The sequence below is a fragment of the Rhipicephalus sanguineus genome, chromosome 9 (genome assembly GCF_013339695.2).
Source record: "Rhipicephalus sanguineus isolate Rsan-2018 chromosome 9, BIME_Rsan_1.4, whole genome shotgun sequence".
Lineage (NCBI taxonomy): Eukaryota > Metazoa > Arthropoda > Arachnida > Ixodida > Ixodidae > Rhipicephalus > Rhipicephalus sanguineus.
The window spans coordinates 32311242-32330963 of NC_051184.2; the positions used below are offsets into that span (position 1 = coordinate 32311242).

The 19722-nt window shown below is 43.7% G+C and overlaps 2 protein-coding genes and 1 non-coding gene across 5 annotated transcripts in view; 1 reads left to right on the forward strand and 2 right to left on the reverse strand.

Moving 5' to 3' along the window:
• LOC119404927 (uncharacterized) overlaps positions 1-19722 on the reverse strand; it is a 92696-nt gene that overhangs the window by 70503 nt on the left and 2471 nt on the right. For 2 of the 3 annotated variants that reach the window (XM_049419123.1, XM_049419122.1), the window contains exons 2-10: positions 19596-19709; positions 17310-17343; positions 14893-14963; positions 13778-13829; positions 11398-11447; positions 8756-8798; positions 5692-5741; positions 2344-2386; positions 2219-2268 (exon numbers count right to left, since the gene is read on the reverse strand). In XM_049419123.1, coding sequence (XP_049275080.1) covers positions 2219-2268; positions 2344-2386; positions 5692-5741; positions 8756-8798; positions 11398-11447; positions 13778-13829; positions 14893-14963; positions 17310-17343; positions 19596-19699 — 497 coding nt within the window. In that variant the 5' untranslated portion in view covers positions 19700-19709. The remainder of the gene's footprint in view (positions 1-2218; positions 2269-2343; positions 2387-5691; positions 5742-8755; positions 8799-11397; positions 11448-13777; positions 13830-14892; positions 14964-17309; positions 17344-19595; positions 19710-19722) is intronic. The other variant, XM_049419121.1, reaches the window with a different exon arrangement.
• The window catches only part of LOC119404929 (E3 SUMO-protein ligase PIAS4-A), a 67263-nt gene that overhangs the window by 9727 nt on the left and 37814 nt on the right, over positions 1-19722 (forward strand). The window lies entirely within an intron of this gene.
• Positions 2628-2700, reverse strand: Trnam-cau (transfer RNA methionine (anticodon CAU)). Its single transcript has one exon. It is a non-coding gene; the product is annotated as a tRNA-Met (tRNA).

The following is a 19722-nucleotide window of genomic DNA, read 5'->3' on the forward strand; positions in this document are numbered from 1 at the left end:
GCCATGGTCCGCTGATCAACAACACTGGGCACACATCCTGAGAAGGTTGAAGAAAACTATCGGCTACCAGATGAGCGTCAGTGTGATATTTAGTGACTTCATGTGCACCGAAGACTTCGAGGGCGTGCTTCCACTTTTGAAATGGATTGGATACGAGGGCCTTAGTGCGCGCATGTTGGCCCTTGCCAATCTCACCTTCTGCTAAAAAGGAAACACACTCGGCAAAACGCACCCTCTTGAAGCGCTGAGAAGCTAAGCCATCGGTACCTGTCCAGCCAAGCCACGTAAACATTCGTTTCTGCTTAAAATCGTTCATAGACTTAAACATATAGCCTTGCCAATCTCACTTCTGCTAAAAGGAAACACACTCGGCAAAACGCACCCTCTTGAAGCGCTGAGAAGCTAAGCCATCGGTACCAGTCCAGCCAAGCCACGTAAACATTCGTTTCTGCTTAAAATCGTTCATAGACTTAAACATATAGCATGGCGGAGGAATCCAAGGAGAAGCTAGCAGTTGATGTTTTGTGTCATCATCCACTTTTGAGCCATCTGTGTAGAGCCCGATATCAAACTTGCTTCTGCTAACATTTTGAGGGTCATAAAAAGATAAATAATTAAATAAATGATAATCAGGCTGAAGCCCAATAAATCCCACCACCCGGGTGACGCCGCTGGTTGGTGGTGTATGAGAGCACGAAAAATTTCGGGGGGGGCTGAAGCCCCATAAGCCCCCCCCTGGCTACGCCCCTGGCACGCACGACCATGCGAGCTCCAACCAGCTCGAACTCCTCCCGTTCTCCGACAAATAACGATGATGATGAGTCTACGCCAACGCGATGGCAGAAGTGAATGCCAATCTCGAAGGCCTTGCTTTCGCAAGCAATTACGTCATACACGCCATGTTTGTGCAATGCAAATCTCAGAGGCTATGCTTTTGTCAATAGTAAATGCCAATCTCGAAGGCCTTGCTTTCGCGAGCAGTTACGTCATAGACGCCATTTTTGCAATTTGAATCTCGAAGGCCGTGCTTTTGTTTGCATCAATTGAAAGATTCTGTTGCTTGCGCCTCTCATGCGGCTAATATTACGGTCAAACGAGGCCAAGCTGCGTGAAAATGCGCCATGGCCGCTCTCTTTGGTAGTCACTCGGTCGGCTCCGGGCGCACTTCGCGACGTATCATACGGGAACGGTCCGACAGTTACGACGTAACAGCGGGGTTCCCAATACATTGTATCCTATGGGAGCTATGCCGGGACCGGCGGAAAACGACGTAACAGCCGGGAAAACGCAGCAGTGAGGAACGTAACAGCGGGGTTCTACTGTACCTTAAAAGATCTGTGCTAATCCACGTAGCTTGTACATGAAATACAATGATGCTTTATAAATAACCTCTCCATCCACAACAGCATCAGACCAAGTCGAATGAAGGACAGCAGTGTCTGGCAGAGGCTATCAACTACTATTTTGTTCCAGTAGCAACTTAAAGGGGTGGTGCCATCAAATTTCGAGGCTATAACAAGCCTGCTGTGGGTTTCCTCTGTATGCAAGGACATTCCACACGAAGGGTCGGACACAGCAGACGTTTAGAATATATTTTAATTCACTTCCAAAGTTTACCTAAATGCCCATTCTCCCGATCAGAACCCATCGCTAGCGCGCCAACGCTGACGTAGATCTGTAGGAAGGGCAACAAAAGTTGTAGTGACGTCACACCAAATCTGCTGTAGTAACGTGAGTGACCTCCGGGCCTCCGCCACTTCCGCAACCTACGTACCGGCTGTAGTGAACTAGAATATATTCTAATTCACTATAGTACTGGCAAAGCATCGGTTGCTACATCACTCGCCGAGTTTCGATCGCTTCCTGGCTAAGTGCGTCACAGCCTTGTGTGGTCACGTGACCACGCCTCCTACACTTCTACGTCACTGCCAACCTCGGCGTCCAGAAACCGAAACCGAAAGTTGTCCACATCAAAATGCGATATTAAATTATTTAGCGAGAATACATGAATCTTGGTGCGTGCATCATGCTTCCTGGAGCTATAGGAAACGCTTACAGCAAAGAACACGCAAGCCACAAATTTGGTGGCACCACCCCTTTAACATACTCTATAAGGGCAAAGTTTACTTAAATGTTTAATCAACACATGTAATCCTTCATGGTCTTAATTGCATTTGCCTTTCTTAGCATTCATGCCAAACGTAATCGTAAAACTCACATTGTTTTGTCAAGTTCATTAAAAGTATCTTCCTCTGTAGAATCAGACAGCTGAAAAGAACAAAACAAAAACACTCGCACACAGAAGCTTGCAGGCCAAAATTTCAAAAATCCACTGGCACTCACCGAAGTGGTCCGGTCTGTATCACCAACCACCAAGTTCGGTTTCCTGCACACAGTAAATGGTGAAGCAAGAACAACTGTGTGCAATGACAGTCACTGCTGCCAACTTGCACATCCTGTCTTACAGCAGCTTGCACATCAAAGACAGTGAAGCTTTATAAATAACTTCTCTATCCACAATATCAATGAGCACTAACAGACAATAATGCCAAGGAAAGTATAGAGGATGTCTTTATTAGTAAATGTAAGGTAAATGTGAAGAAAGAAAAGTGGACGAAAAGATAGCTTGCCGCGGGCAGGGACCAAACCTGCGACCTTCGAATAATGCGTCCGATGCTCTACCAACTGAGCTACCGCGGCGGCCATCCCCCCCGTCCACTTTATAGGGTATATATGTACATTTTAACGTGGGAGCGTCAGTCAGCGCCGCCAGTAGCCATGACGGCGAGTGTGGAACACTCTTTTAAGGGGAGACGCGGGTCTTGGAACGGTCAAAAATGGTCAAAAAATCGATTTTTCGCAAAGCTTACTTTCGAGGCGTTTGTACTTCTGAGCACCTACTCTCAAATTGCTAACGCTAAATTCGGTCGGGAAACGCGATAAAATCGGCTTTCAAAGCACCCCGGCAGCACTAAAATGTCCCCAAAAGGACGAAATTTGTTCGAACTTCCCGCGCGCGCCATGAGCGTTGCAGCGGGCCGAGCGCCGCCATCTTGGGCTAGATTTGAAGCTGTTTTTCTTTGTGCAAATTTTGCGCCATCTCAAAATGGCGTCGCTCAAGCAGAACGGCCGCCGTCGCGCGTTTTCTGAAGGTCGTTTTCCAGGCCAATGATTGGCTCTCACGCGGCGCGCTTTTCAAGCGCGCCTTTCCGAGTCTCCCATTGGCTGGCGCGACCGACACGTCATTTTTTTTTCTTTGTGTTTGGTTCTCCGCCGTGGCTGTCCGTTTGTGTGCGCCTGCTTTTGCGATCGTGCGTGGTTTCTCGACGGACCGTGTCTCTACTTTGTGCCGGTAGTTTTTCCACGCGATCGAGATGCCTGGAGACTCTCGTCTGAAACCATCGACGCAACGAGCTTTTGGAAGCCGTAAAAAACGGGCTTGGAACAAGAAGGCGCCGGCTACAAGTGCACCGTCGGCAGCGAGTTGGAGTCGCGGCCGGACCCTTGGACCTGCCGGGAACTTCAACTGACGACACCGTGGGACCAAGTTCGACTAGCGAAACACTTCGGGTTGATGCCGCGTACTACTCAACGGAGGAGCAGGCGCAGCGAGTTGAGAGATCGGCGCAAACGAAAGACCGTTCTGTCTGGAAAGTCGGCTACCCAGCGCAAGTTCGACCTTCTTGGAGTAAGCGCGGAGTGCCAGACCGGTGACGCCGGGACCGATTTTTTGCTCGTCGATATGAAAGTTTTGAATAACTTTTTTGCACAAGCGAAGTGCGACAAATGCGACGCAAAAAGTCTCAGCGTGAGGAAGGCAACGGACAAGGAGTACGGCCTTGCGGTAAAGCTTATTTTTTCTTGCAGCAGTTGTGATTTCGAGAAGAAGCAATTTTCTTCTCCGAGAGTGAGCGGAACTGCCACCATCACTCCCTTCGAAGTCAACATGAGGGCCATGAAGGGGATACAGATGATAGGCAAAGGTGTTACTGCCCTTTCGGACTTTTGTGCGTGTATGAACCTTTCGCACCGAGGCTTGCACCACAAGACGTTTCAGGGACACCTAAAAAGTTTAGTGAAAGCCTGCGAAAACACAGCGACTGAAAGTGAAGCTGCTAGTGTGGCAGTAATAAAAGAGCTGTATACAGACTTCCTGAACCCCATAGGGAACATCGATGTTGTGTTCGACGGCTCATGGATGACGCGAGGTCGGAGCTCACACATAGGTGTGGCGGCCATCATCGAGCTCTACACTGGCCTTGTAATTGACCATGTTGTTTACTCAAACTTTTGTCTCGGCTGTGCCCTGGGACCACAGCCTAGAAAAAGACTCTCTGCGTTTACGCAAGGCAAATGCACTCGTCTGAAGAGCACCAACACAAAAAGACTCTTGCAAGGAGACACAAACGGGGTGCAACTGAAGATTACAGTCCTGGACTACTTTGAAGGTATTCTCTCAAGCATAGCAACCTATTACCCAGGGTAACATGCTGCCTAACATCTAGAAGGTTCTTCCTAAAGACTGAAAAGACATGAGCAGCCAGTCGCTTGAGCCTCATACCCCATGGCTTTTCCAGAACCCCCCAGCCGCTTGTCATGGTGGGGTTTTGATCATGCTTTGCACATTGGAAAATTTTTTTAGATATGATTCCTTGGGGTGGAACAAGACACTTTCTGTTTTGTTTTGAAGGGAAACAGATGGGGAACATGTGAATAAAATTTATGGTTAAGGTTCCTTTTAGAAATTATACAGTGCGTGTCAATCTTCAAACGCGATTTTCTCAGCTTCACATTTTTTGCCAACTTGACCAGCCTTACGGATCTTTTCATTATGTTTTTGTAAGGTAATTTTGATAAATTTTATACCGTTGAATTCGTAAGAAATAGGACTGTGGAGCTATGCTATTTTTTTGTGGCTAAGATGAACATATGAAATTTTGTGAACAATAATGTGAGCTAATTGCATTTCAAGATTACACAATGTCAATACAATTGAAAGTTCTTATATGATGATATATCTCAGTGACAATATAAATAGCATAGCTCCACATGGCAGGTCTTTGGCTACAGCTGCATCTTAAACAGAACCTAAAAATACTGAGGGAAAGTGTCTTAATGACCCGTAAGAAATTACCTAATTAGATTTCACTTATGCTCTCACAATTTGATAACTAATTTGAAGTACATGAAAACTAATTATATTTTTGAAAACAGGAGGAAGAAATACATATACACACCCAATTTCATTACAATATCTCCAATAATAAAACTTTTCGTTTCGAGACCAGTGTCTCCCCTTAAATAAATTTGTTGAGAGTTCAGCGCTGTGTGCGTTTCCCTTCCTGTGTGTCCTGTGGTTTTGCGCTGTTTTTTCTAATCATGTACAACCAACAAGCCCAGCTCACCACACTTTTGCTCATTAATATTGAGTATAACAAAGAAAACGAGCCCTTAAAATTAACACTTCTTTCGTTCATTCTCTATCCACAACAGCATCAGATCAAGTCAAATGAACGGTAGTGGTGTCGGCAAGAGGCCACCAACTACTATTTTGTCCTAGCAGCACCTTAACTTAGTCTATAAAGTGCAAAATTTACTTTGTAATCAATGTACCACATCTAATTCATTGTTGTCATAATTGCATTTGCCTTTCTTAGTGTCTATGCCAAACGTAATTGGAAAGAAACTCACAATGTTTCGTCAAGATCGCCAGTAGTATCGAGCACAGCAGAATCAGACAGCTGAAAAAAAAAAAAAAAAAAACACTCGTACAATGAAGTTTACGGGACTTCATTAAAACGAAGATTCAAATACATGCATCTTTATGGGTTTCCAAAGAAAACTTTGCTTCGTTATATGCATTATTTCATTATATCCCATTTCGTTACAACAAAGTTGAAGTGTACGGTGTTATATTTGGTTATGCAGAAGGAAATAACAGGAATATATTGAAAAATGCACTCTTAATAGGGTCCTTGTATTCCTATTAGACAGAAGGAATAAAATGCGCAGTTGACTAAAAATCTATTCGGGGACTTAAAGCAATTATGATGTGTAAATTGAGAGCACTACTTGTCGCCAAGCGTGTTGCAGAGTTATGTAGCCAACTTTAGTGTTGTGGCCAATTGTTATAGAGTTTACTGCTGCTGCGTTATGTCTCCAAGTGTAATGCTGCTGCTTACAAGGTCACAACAACGCAAGCACTGACAGTGGCACCAATCCTACCATGCGCCATCTAGTGCAATGCCTGCCAGGCATAGCCCAACCATGTGTTCAGCCTTGAAGGTACTATCCATCACTGTTGCCTGTTGCATCGGTGCACTAAATTGTCCTACAATTGCATTGCACCAACGGTGGTGCAATGCAACAATGCAGCAGTGGTTAATGTGCTCGGCTGTGGAGCAGTAGCTGCTGCAGTGAGGCAGAGGATTGAATCCTTACCACGGTCACTTTTTTCTTTTTAGGCGCGTAGCTCCTCTTAGTCTAACCTTGTCATGTCTCCGTTGTCCGGTGTATCTCCCGGCAATAAACGGCAGTATCTGTCCGGTGGTGGTGGTGGTAGTGTGCGGTGTGACCACCCTTACTGCGCATGTGCATACCCTCTCCACACACCTCCTCTCCATTCCCCATGTCCTCTACCCCTCTCCCCTTTCCCTCTCCATTCACCCTCTCCCCTTCCCCCTTCCCCTCTCCATAACCAGTCTTTAAAAACGGAGGGGGCGGCACACATGAAGGCTCCCTAAAGACCAATGTGCTGCGACAGTACGTGATATGTATCGCCCTCTCCTCTCCTACGCTTCCCCTCTTTCTCCTCTCCTACGGTCCCCCCTCCCTATGTTGCCTCGCGGCGCAGCGGCGCCGACGCAGGCAGCGGTCGCGAGGCAGCGTTCTTGATTGAAAAAACTGACCGCTCGCGCTGCACAACCGTTCACTGACCACCCCGTACATATAGGCACTGGATTTTGACCTTCAAGGTAGTGTGTGTGTGTGATTTCTCCTGTGCGTGATTAAACAATGAAAATTCAAAGCGTACATGTAAAATTAAAGTGAGCTGCAAGTCGTCATAACTATCATCGAACCTTTAGTATAAACGCGCCCGATCTCACGTCGGTGATGATGTACTGGGCAGAATTCACGTAAGATTCACGGTTTACCGATGAACCTCCGCAGCTTCGCCCACTCATCATCATTCACTCCGTGGATATGCTGCGATTTTTTTTTAGCCAGATGATGACAATGTAATATGTTTTTTAGCTAGATGATGACAATGTAATCTGTGAGCTGTTTTTATGACACTGGTTTCGGATGACTGCGCGGTCACACACTGAGGCAAGTGATGCTCTCGCATTAAAATCATTACCATTCACATAATGCACATGCTTCAATGTCGGTGCTGTATTAGGGACACAATGAAAGTTTGAGTCATATTCAGGGTCAGAAAAGCTTCCCCTCCAACAAATACTTAAAGGTTCCAAACAAGCAATCATTCAACCGCAATCATGTGGCCAAATATAGAGGAAGGAAAGCTTTCGTTTCTTAAAACTCAAACAGGCAAACCAAAGAAAGCAGCAAGTAAAACAGACGAAAGAGAGCAGATGCTGTACTGAACAAAGTTCAGTGACGGAAGGAGTACTCATGTCAACAGCAAAGACACAGAGGTGTGGTTGAAAAATGAAACGCCTTCTCTAAACACATGACACATGGCGGAAACATGCAACAGTCATAGCTTAGTACTACAGCACAAATGCACAATGTACAGGAGCAGTCATTCTCATCTCCTTTCATATGTGCGGCACAACTACACCCACGATGGGGTGCATCCAGCAACCAACAGCAAAATCCCAGACTTGGACATATAGAGAGGAGAAAATGGGCTTTTAGAAATAAACAGATAGCAGAAACACTTCAAAGTTAGCCGGTGTTTTGTTACCGAGCACATCGGAGTACAGAATGTGCAGGTACACTCAAACCTCGATATAACGAATCATCGGTTATAACGAAGTAAATGAAGAATAGTCTTGTCATAGATACAGTGTAACAAATAAATGTTTATAACAAATTTTCAGATATAGCGAAGTTATTTTCGTGGCATATGTGATTCGTTATAATGAGGTTTGAGTCTATGTCACAGACATCGTAAAACCGAAATGCAGAAACATACAGCTATGTCAATGACAATGAAAGGGTTACAAATCACTCATATTCGCGTAAAAGTTTTGGTGTAGTATATCAGGAACATTGTAAGAAGCATACATCGCAAGCCACGGTGACTCCACTGTTAAATTCCTTGGACTATTGTTTTCGATAAGTACATAAATGTTCTTGCTCCCTGCATTACAAATTCCAAGCTAATCCAGTGTGCTGATAAAAAAAACTGTGCTTTATAAAGCATTGCAGGCATTGTCTGTAAAGGGAATGTCAGTTATGTGGTGAATGGTGCTGCTCTAATGGTACGACTTAAAAATTTTTTAAAATTTGGTGTCTTTTACCAGAAGCTACCAGAAAATTAGCTTGCACAAACTTATTCGACAGTGTGACTAAAACATAGAGCTGTCATTTATAAAGATGTCTATTGTATTTTTTAAAGTACTACTGAATTATTTGTTGAAGTTGCGCATTTTGTGAATTTTATATTTAAATTTCGTTTATTATCTCTTAGCGCAGAATCTTACTGTACACCAAACTAGAAAGCTTCGTATGCTGCACTAGGGTCCATAAATAAATTCATACAATAAAAAGCCCGTTTCGCACTCACCAAAGTAGTCTGGTCTGTACCTCCGGCTGCCAAGTTAGGTTTTCTGCACATAGATGACCAAGTGAAAAGTGATTTTCAAAATTCTCAGTCATGGCTGGATGCAAAGGTGGCGTTGTAACATACAAGCACCCCACACTTAACCCTTTGCGGTCCGTTGTCGGGCAGCGCCCGACAAGGCAACACGGCCGTAGCGGTCCGCTGTCGGGCCCCGCCCGACAAGGGTGTTCGTGGTTTAAATTTTGCTGTTTTCTCACCGCGAGTCGCGCGCATTTTTTGTATACATGAAGGGCCATCTCTTGAGGAATAAGTGAGCTTTGTTTGTTGAGGTTTTACTTTTTTGACACTAGGGTGCAGCACTATGATCAGCACGGGGCCTAGAGCGTACCCACTCGCGCGCGCGGTTCGCTGAGAAGCATGGCCACGTTTTCACCGCGTGCGTTTTACGGCGGTGCTTTTAGCGAAAGCGAGGATGACTTTAGTGAGGAAGAGAATTACGTGCCTCCACCAGACAGTGATGACAGTGATTCGACAGAAGTGAGTGACGAAGACGACGACGGCGGCGGTGGAAACCTGCAGTAATAACCCTGGCCTGCACACAGGGGAATGCTTTGAGCGGTATCATACGTTGCCCAAATATCACTAAAAGAGTTGCCTGCAGAATGCAGGAGCAAAAATAAATATCCTGTGCGTTTCTCTTCCACAGCTTGTGTTTTTATTCGCGGCGCCAGAAACTGGCGAAATAGTTTCGGACCGCTAGAGCCGGAAAGTGGGTAAAGGTTTTGGACCGCAAAGGGTTAATATCCTAGTTACGTTGTCTCAATGCTAGCTTCTGAATGCTAGCTCAGAGGTGCTGCCTGTACGGAAAATGAAGAAGTGAAGTGCCCATTGCTACCGGACCATAGCAATGTTGGCTAAATTAGTCTGCCAACATATGGTGGAGCATTAAGACCAAAAAAACAGTGTTCATCTTTGCTGAACGGACATGACAAGAAGGCCGCTCCCACAAGACTGCTCCCACAGGGTTTAATAATTGACTGGTCCTGCGTGCCCGAAATATTCCCAGGCCACGGTTGGAACTGTTGATAAATCCGGAGCACAGTATTGTATTAAAGCAAGTACTCTGCACGACCTCTTTTCGAAGTTAATCAGAACGAACAACACTACTGATTTTGTTTTTCAATATTTTCAAGAACGTACATGTACTGCTCACTTTAATTACTAATGAAGTAAAAGGCTGCCATCCTACAAAAACCTGCAACTGCACCAATTATTACTTTTCTCCAACTTTACAACAGTTAGAAGCTTTATTTACTCGATTTAATAATGTTATGCCACAGAGTGAGAGAGTGGCAGTTGTAGAAAACTTTGTTTACGCCGTATCTTGTATAGTTGGCATTGCTTGACAAGGGTGCACGCAGCTCTCCCCCCAAACTCCGCCCCATTTTAACAGAAAACATTAACATCTAGAATTACCATTAAATTGATTCTATAGTCCTGTACAACTTTAGAAGGCAGCGGCCACGTCAAAAGCAGGATGCATGCAAGACTGCACCAATGAGTGCGCGCTCTACGTTGACACCATAAGCCGGCTGGAAAGCAACCCCGACGTCGGAGAGCATGGCCGAGAATATGAGTGGGACTATTTTTTCAGCTGCGGAGGCAATTGGCTGCCACGCTTTGGTCACGTAGGCGGCGCCTATCCGGTCTTCCTAAATTGCACCCAATTATAGACGCGTAGTGGATTGCTGGAAAAGACGTTGAGCACATAGACTTAAAAGTTTTATCGATCAATTAGTTATATAAGGTGCCTTTGTTTTTCTCCGAAAGGCAGCAAAAATGAAGTCTTGGTGCACGCTCGGTGCAAATTATGAGACTTTTTTGCCAAAACGCGGCAGGTTTCATCACTTGGCACAGTTTGGCGCAGCTATTGCATCGCTAATACTGGCCACATCTTCACATGTTTCTGGCCAACATCAGTGCCGCATGAACACCTTTACCACTGTCACTATAAAAACCCCCACAAAGTTATTTTTTTAACAATATGATTCCATGAGGTACAAATACCTTACAAGGGTGCACAACACCCTCACAACTTACACAAAATATTGTTGCATTATGGTGTTCCAACAATATTTCCCATTGTTCAATACGGTTTGAATTACTTTAATAAATCACTTGGGCTTATGCGCTGTCCTAGTTTTATCGTTCATCAGTGTGGCCACAGGCTGATTGTAACTCATTTCGTTGTTTACCAGTGAAACTGCTTTCTGCTGTGTTTTGTACATGCACAGTGGTCACCATTTCTAATGGCATTTCAAATGCGCAGACGTCAGGCTACACAACAACAACAAAAATATTGCAGAGCAATGTTCCAAGCAGTGGCTGCTTTACAATACTATATTTACATGTACGATTCTGTGTTCCATGTTTTCGACCCCATTCTCTGCCCTGTTGCATATAATGCTGTACCTGCAATGAGTTCTTTTGTCACTATGCATAAAATGGAATGGGCTAGAGCAGTAGAGGAGCAGTTAAGGTGAACAATTAGGCCCTTTATACTGCAGCGGCACAGAATTCTCGATGAAAACAAAGCACATCAGTGTGAACATGAAGGAAACCAAAGTTCATAAAAAATCACTCACGACTTCGGGCATGCACCAAGGGATCTCCCAAACTTCAGAATGTCTTCAAGCTGAAAGAAGACTACTTGTTTGGTGCCCATATGGACAACAACAGAGGAAAGCACCGACGACATGAGCAAAGTACACAATAGGGCCAGCTCGTAGCCTCCTGTATTTTTTCAACAACTTTCCAGTAACACCAAAAGCAGGAGCCACTTTAAGTGTGTCACTTTGCCAGTTAGTTGTTGACTGGTCCCTCCTAAGGTCATGCCACCTTTCTCCCATCATATTCCATGCCAAAGAAAAGCTGCAGCTGTACAGAGTGAAAGCTGTCCATGATTTAATGTGAACAGAAATCAAATGTCTCAAAATGCGGAGCCACAGTGCTGGACCACCAGCTCAGGGTTTTAGTTGCCAGGATTTCAATTGTCGGCAGCCCAAACTTGGGGATTTTCTTGGTAACTTCCACAAACTATTACAATAGCCTCCTTTTCTATAAAAAGGTTTAGTTTAAACAAGCAATATCATTCAAAGGAACACACATTGACAAGGACACCTGTTCAGAAGTCATGTGATGAGCATATCTATATGAATGCCCTTTGACAGGCATCACTGGCACTTTAAAGAGAAACCATATGAGCAAAAATAAAAATGTGCTAAGCAATCGCTTGCTTACATATTCCTCTGTGTTTTTGAACAAATGCAAAATAAAGCACAAATATCAGTGTACATGAACGTGTTTCTTGCAAAGTGAAATGCTTTTCCTTTTCTTAAAATCTTTTGTATATGTACATTATTCCCATTTTGACCATTTCTGTGTTCACCTGAGATCTATCAAGCCTTCAAAAATCCCTTACAGCTACCACTGAACAGCCTGTGGAATAGCATGCAGCGGCATCCTACCTGAAGGCCAGCACACTGTATGCTATTCTCAGGGCTTCATTCATATCCTTTAGAGAATGTTCTTGAGTGCGGAGATACTTCAGCAGAGAAACGCACAGTTGAGACTGAGCAGGCTATTCTGGCATGAATGTGAAAACGTGACAGGTCACCGTACACTGAGCCGATTGTCAGTCTTACCGTAGACATTTAGCTGCAATATCCAGGCCCTCTGCAATGTGTTGATTCCCAGCAGACAGGGCACAGCATGGGCCGAGTTAAAATTGGAAGCAGTGCTCCAGCAGCACTAAAATTTAACATACGTCCTAGAATGTCATGACCTGTCTGGAAACAATGTGTGGCACGTTGTTCCTAGAATTCCGTGCTCCAGATAATGCACAGCGTGAAAGAATGGCACCAAAGGTGGCTGCCAAGCAAAAGCAGGATGCCTAACATCACGCTACGACTTTTGCAATAGCATCTATAAGGAAAATTTTCTGTCACCATCACCATGTTACACATAAAGTAAAAGTGTGATCAATCCTATTGTGCCCCACGCACAAGGCACTGCGGAATCATAGGAAAGTAACAGAAAAGATGGCGGGAGCATAGTTGAAGAGTGCCTCCTCTTCTAGTCAGTATGACGGGAGCAATGGGGTGACCGCTTCTCACGATGAAAATTGTGAAAGTGTCATAGAAGGCAGCACTAGGTGCAAAAGCTGTACAAGCAGAGATGCCTGGCCATTTTGTGTGCATAGTCTCTGCATTCCTAATGTTGGAAGTTTCATTATGTCACAGAAGCCTCAAGTAATTCATTAGCCCTATTACGCTTGCATTGTTCATCACGCCATTGTTGTTACTGTAGCCACCGTTTGCAGTCCTAGAGTGAAACATGTTCATGTTTGTCAGCGCATTCATTGCATAATGCACATGAATTTGATTAGTAAGCAAATGTTCACTGCAATATGTAGGGGTGGTAAAACTATGAACCTTACTTTGTGCAGTTGTCTAATGTGTTGCTATCAATGCTACTGCCTTCCAGGAGAAATTGAACTTTTTCCCCACCAATTTGCTATGGCAGACAGCTGCAGAACTAGTGAGATGTTTCCACCCGGAATGGTCACACAGAAATGAAATGCAGCCTTTGGGCATCTGCATGTATTCTTTCTTTCTCCCCCCCCCCCCCCCTTTGAGCGTGTGTGCTGGTGTGTGTGCACGTGCAGATGTGGGTGTGTGAGATAGCCTTCAAGTTCCAATACTCAATCATCATCCAGCCGCACTAGCATAAGCGAAGTTCTGCCTCTCCATAACATGCTACGGTTCTAATTCTAACATTTCTTGCTGGATTATTATAGTCTGTTGTAACAAGTGCCAACTGCATTAGACAAATACTTTGTACAGCTGGACTTAATTTTCTTCGCAATGCTCCTCTAATAATGCTCACAAGTCTGAACTGTTCATGAAACTCGTGTCAAAACCAGTACAGAGAAATGTTGATCAAATGCCTTTCCAAGCCACTCACAGATTCCATAGCTGGGAGGCTCCCGTCACCACAGATAGCACCCTGCTCCACCCTAGAATGACAACAGAAAAAAAATTTGCATGAGAGCACAAAGTGAAGCACAAAAGACCTCTGGACCACATCAGCTAGAACAGCGCTGCACCATTCCCCAGTTTTGAATTCGGATCATCCATTAATATGCAGAAGCCCGTCTAGCACAAAATGTGCACAGACTAAGTGTTGAAAATGATGACATCTAAACAGCACAAGGAGTCACAAAACACACTAGTTATAACAAACACCAACATGTAACAAAAGTTGAACAAGACTACTTTGTTGAACAGCAGAAGGGTATGCATTTGGGCAGGCTGTATCGCAAAGATCATGAGCAGAAAACTGCATTAAAATAAAAGGGAACAGGAAAAGGACACACTAACAGGAATGAAAAGGGAATAAAAGGGCATAATAAAAGGGCATAATAAAAGGGAACAGTGCCGTGGTCTGTGTACATTCTTTCATCCAGTCTTTTAGTGTTGTTTGCCGTTCTTTGTTGACTCGCACTAATGGATGTCGTGGTAAAATTAGTGAAGAAATTATGTCTGCATCTCCATCCCTTGTGTATCATTTTTTGCTTCAATTACATGACAGAACTCAAGCTTATATAAAGGAATACTACCATATTCAAGGAACTGTCCCGCATACCTCGCACGTAAATACAACGTTTAGGAAGTCCTATGTAAAAGTTGGGATACAAAAGACAATGTAATGAGGAAATGACACTTTCTTCTGAAAGATGCCTTCGCTCTGCCTTGCCGCTGTAGCGGCTACACGATGGCATACACCTCGGCGGAAGCGGAACCGGCCAGAACTACTCCACCAGTGCAGTGGCACAAATGATTCCATGCACACAAGCTTAATTAGCATGCAAATGTTTGCTACAATATATAAGGCCAATAAAATTATTAACCATCCATCACACAACTGTTTAATGCGTTGCCATCACCAGCAGTGCTTAGCCTTTCGGGCAAAACTTATCTTTCCTTTACCACTGTTAATTAAAATAATAAATAATGCATTAATTCAGCAAAAGATTCACCTCAAGACGTTTCCAGGAAGCAAAATATCTGAAGACTTACCTGGGACTCTTTGCACTATTAGAAGAATCATCCTGTGGAAGATCTTCCGTTCTGTACAGCTGGTCTGCCGACTGCAATGCATTAGAAAAACAGCAGCTACACTTCGATGCGAATATTATCGATACAACAGCATCCTAGATTGTGTGCTGCTGAAATGCGGGGTCGGACATGTGGAATGACTGTCTGTTATGGGTCACCACCAGGGGTGGTGCAGGGAGGCAGCCATTCCCTTAGAATTATAATCTTGCTTATGCACACATGTTTATATGTCTCCGAAGATTAAAATTAACTCGCTCCACTTCATCTTCCTGTAAAGAGCCTGAAGTTTTTTTTGGTTCCATGTCTTCAGGCCATACAACGTTTCCCTGCATTACACCTCATGCTTCAGCTACACTGTTGAAAATGCAGCTGTGTAAATCTTCCACTCTTTCTTGCTATCACCGAATAGAACTGTTCTGATGAAGTTTCTGGTTTTAGTACAACCTAAGCATTCAAGTTCGATAGCGAAGCACTTGATGTCGCACTTGATGTCACACTTTATGGACAGGATCATTACACTATTAGTTCATGAGAACAAATACACAGTCTAAAAATTAATTTGGTTCTTTGTCTCTGGAACCTACTCTGTGCTCTATAAGTTTGTCGTAATAGAAAGTTTGGTATTTATTTGTGGCAGGTTCTACAACACAAAGTTTTGCTATAGTGGACAAGTGGAACTGAGATACCGGGACACTGTGACAGCATGCTTTCCCAGCAAAATCCCACAGGCCTTTGTAGCAAGTGGAATTGTTGATAGACTATGACACTTGCAGGATATGAAAACTTAGTGCCTAGCATGAACTCTTCTTAAAGTCAATTAGAAGAAATAGCACTACAAATTTTTGCAAAAAAGACAAAGAAAAAGAACCAGTCTGTCCAAGTATATACACATACTGTTCCACGTAATTAATGCGATCAATCATCAGGTAAAAACTGCACGCAGTCCTACAAGAGCTTGTAATTGCATCAAGTAGTTTTCTCCAAATCCACGACAGTTAAAGGCTATATATACAACTTGATAATGTAATCAGAAAATATAGGCCAGTTGCCCTTTTTCAACAGTGGTGAGCTTTGCTGAAATGTAGCCAAGACAAGGCAGGTGTCGCCTCTTGACATAACTTGGCATAATTGGTGCAGCAAGCCATGCTTCTGCAAAGAGGAGAATCATGGCAGAAGGGTTGTGAAATGAGCATAGGCTTGCCAAATATCCTGATGGATAATTGAGGACATCACATAAAAAAAAAGGTTAGGAAAAAAAACACAGTCGTCTATTGTAATATTAAATAGCTGGAGGTCGTAAAAAGAATGGTTACAAGTATTAATACTGGCAAGGCCATGTAAGCATAGGACTAACCGAAAAGAACGCTCTCACATAGGGCACTAAATGATGATAACTGGTGCTTTATGGCACAAGGGCCAGTGATGGCCAAGGAGCGTCAGTTGATGATGTAGGATGCGATCAATGATCATGTTTAGTGGCTGCGCAAGGGTCTGAAGTTCTCCACACACAAGGTGCGTAAAACATGTTACTAAAGTCATGAGAGTGACATGAAACGTGCACGATGAAAATGAATGACAAGCGATCGTGATACCAAAATAAGGAAAAATAAGGACATCTGTACAACGTGTTTTTTATATGGGTGGCCGGTTACCGAGGTATGGCTTCACAAAGTGCAGTTTATTTGGTGTTTCATAGTCCCATAAGCCCTGCCGGTAGGTCCCGAGCTTTCATTTTAGGAGGGGTTTTAGGTCTAGTGCAGGGACAGCTATGGAAGCTATGGATTTATCGGCAGTATTGTCATGGACGGATGCAGCTAACTGGTCTGCAAACACGTTTCGTTCGATCTCGCGGTGCCTTGGCACCCAGCACACTGCGACACGCCGTTTGAGAGTGTAAATTGTGCATAAGAGTGAGTAGAGTGAGACAAGGACAGGATTTTTTGCTTTTTCAGAGTTTTTTTACCCCACTTGGAGAATTTGTGTATATAACTGCACTTTGTAGTTTTAATTCCTTGATGTGTTAAAGTGCAATAAATGAATTTGGTACTCTGCTTTTAACAGCAACTTCGTAATTCCTACAAACAACAACGTCGGTAAATTAACATCAACTTTAGTGTGCTTTATAGTGCTTTCACTAGCCAGATGTAGTTAGTGTTGCCACTCTGCAAGATTATTTTTTATTCAGCATAGCTCTCCTATTCAATAAAACGTGTAAATATATGTCCTCATTTCACAACCAGTCGAGAACTAATCAACCCTAAAGGGTTGCCAGCGTTTCTTGCACTGACATTGGCTGCAACACTGACTGGTTTCGACAAAACTCATTGCACACATTCATGTTAAGATGCATTATGCTAAAAACAATGAAAACGTCTCACCAGCAATTGGTCGAACTGGCGCAGTGCATCAACTCTGAAACAGAATACAATGAGCTGTTTTACTTGAATTCATGAAGGGCGGGGGGACACCCTTGTAAATGTATGTGCATGCAGGTTTTTGTATGCTGCATGTATCTATATGCTATAAAAACTGAAAAATTTCTGTGTGGGGGAGCACTGAGCCCACAATGTGGCTATGCCTATGACCAATTCACTGGTGAGTCCTAAAACTGCTAATGAGACTGCCCTCTAAGAACAATGATGTGTTACTAAGTGTACCAAAACATCCTTTCTTTGGTTGGCTGCTGCACTTTTTCAATGCGCACAGAAGTAAAGTGGTCAGTACAGTTAAAGGGACACTGGAGGCAAACGACAATTTAGGAGACACTCATAGTAAATTAATACTTGAGACAGTATAACAGCAATCGACGAAAGCACTCAAATAACTGAAGTACCATATGAAAGGAAATGCAGCACATGAAACTTCAGTAGGACACTGTATTAACTGCTGGGGTTTAACGTCCCAAAACCACCATATGATCATGAGGGACGGCCTAGTGGAGGGCTCCGAAAATTTCGACCACCTGGGATTCTTTAACGTGCACCTAAATCTAAGTACACGGGCCTCAAGCATTTTCGCCTCCATCGAAAATGCGGCCGCCGCGGCCGGGATTCAATCCCACGACCTTCGGGTCAGCAGTCGAGCACCATAACCACTAGACCACCGTGGCGGGTCTGTGGGACATTGTAGTACTAGCCCAATGACGTAGTGCATCCTTAGTATATGCCGTCACTGGTGCTCAACCACCGACAATAAAAAGGTCATTGCTATGCATTGCCAGGGAGAATAAAATTCTAGCCATGCACCACTTTTCGATTCTTCAGAGAAAATATGTGACATTAGACTGGTGGCTCAAAAACTTGAAACACTGCAATGTTTAAGAGAAGCAGCCACCAATCTCGAAGGCTACGCTGTTGGGCAATGGAAGCGCCAAATTCAATAGCGGAAGCCATATGCACATTTCAATGAATTCTTTAAAATGATGTGGTTCATTGGCTTTGCCTGAACATCAAGCTCGCACTCATACCCATGCTAAATGGGCACAAGAAACGACACTAAGCAGTAAGGGGTAAAGTCCCTGAAGGCCTCTTTTCCAGTGGAAATGCCACACATCTAAATTTAATGGCACTTGACCTGGTGACGTCGATAACAATGGCTTCTGAAGTGAGCCATTTTTGGGTAATAATAAAAAATAAACTCATTTTTTCACAAAGTGAAAGGCAGGTGAAATGTAGAACTAAGCCCACTACGGTGCCGTTAGCTTGAGTTTGTTGCTGTCTCTTACAACGTTGCAAGTGAGCATCGCAATTCAGCATGTCGAATACGAAGCCCACAAGAAACGTGGCACCTGTCGTGCCAGAGCCATTGCAATTCAGCACAAACACTGAGCTAATGGTAAAGTGAACATTCTTGTAACCTAAAAGAGAAATATAAACACTGTACTGCCTTTACAAAAGCAATCATGTGTAGCGAGACGTTGAACATGGGGCATTTCGGCAGGAATTTCAAAATCTTTTAGGTTTTCAGGAATGCTTGCCGCCAGCAGACAACTATTGCATGTGATTTCAGTGGATCGTTGAATTTGTTTGATGAAATGTGGCATGACTGACTGTAAAATAATTATATAAATGAGTTTTAATTGAAAGTAATCACTATAAAATACAATTTATTCTAACACGCCCTCTTACTTTAAATTGGGCCTCCAGAACATGACACCAAACCACGTAAATTTCACGCATTGATAGACAGTTGATCGTAGTGCATGTCACAAAGGGTTAGGTTTGCCTGTGTGGCACCACAGAAATGCTATTAAATCTTAAGGCATTAGGAATTTAACGCCATTTTCCGTGCTCTTGTGGCACGGGTACAACTGTCGGCAAAAGAAAATGCCGGGTTCATGCGATGTCGTCGGCTCAATTTCTGGCCACATTTATGCATCTTAGGAACAAATTAGGCAAGAAACCATAGCATAATCTGTGGAGCAGTAATGAGTGGCGATATCGGGCTTACGTCTCATTCTTCCCACTCGAGGCGGGCGACTTGGATTGAGCTAGAGGTATGCAGACTCCTCATATGCAACTGTCTCTTATGTCGGGCATTTTCTTGACACGAAGCAATTGCTGCGAGATTCCTTGAATCTTATTGTAACAGTGCTTGTCAGCTTAATATTTGCCTTTAAAAAGTGCGCATTAAAAAAAAAAGTTAACAGAAATAAGCCAGCTTACCTTTCTCCAATGGTATCTCTCAAGGCTTCCAGGGCTTTCTTGTGGTCTTTGGCTGTCTTGTTAAAGCGTTGCAACAGTACAACCTTTCTTTCCAGGCTCTCCATAGTGACAATCCTAGATGATGACA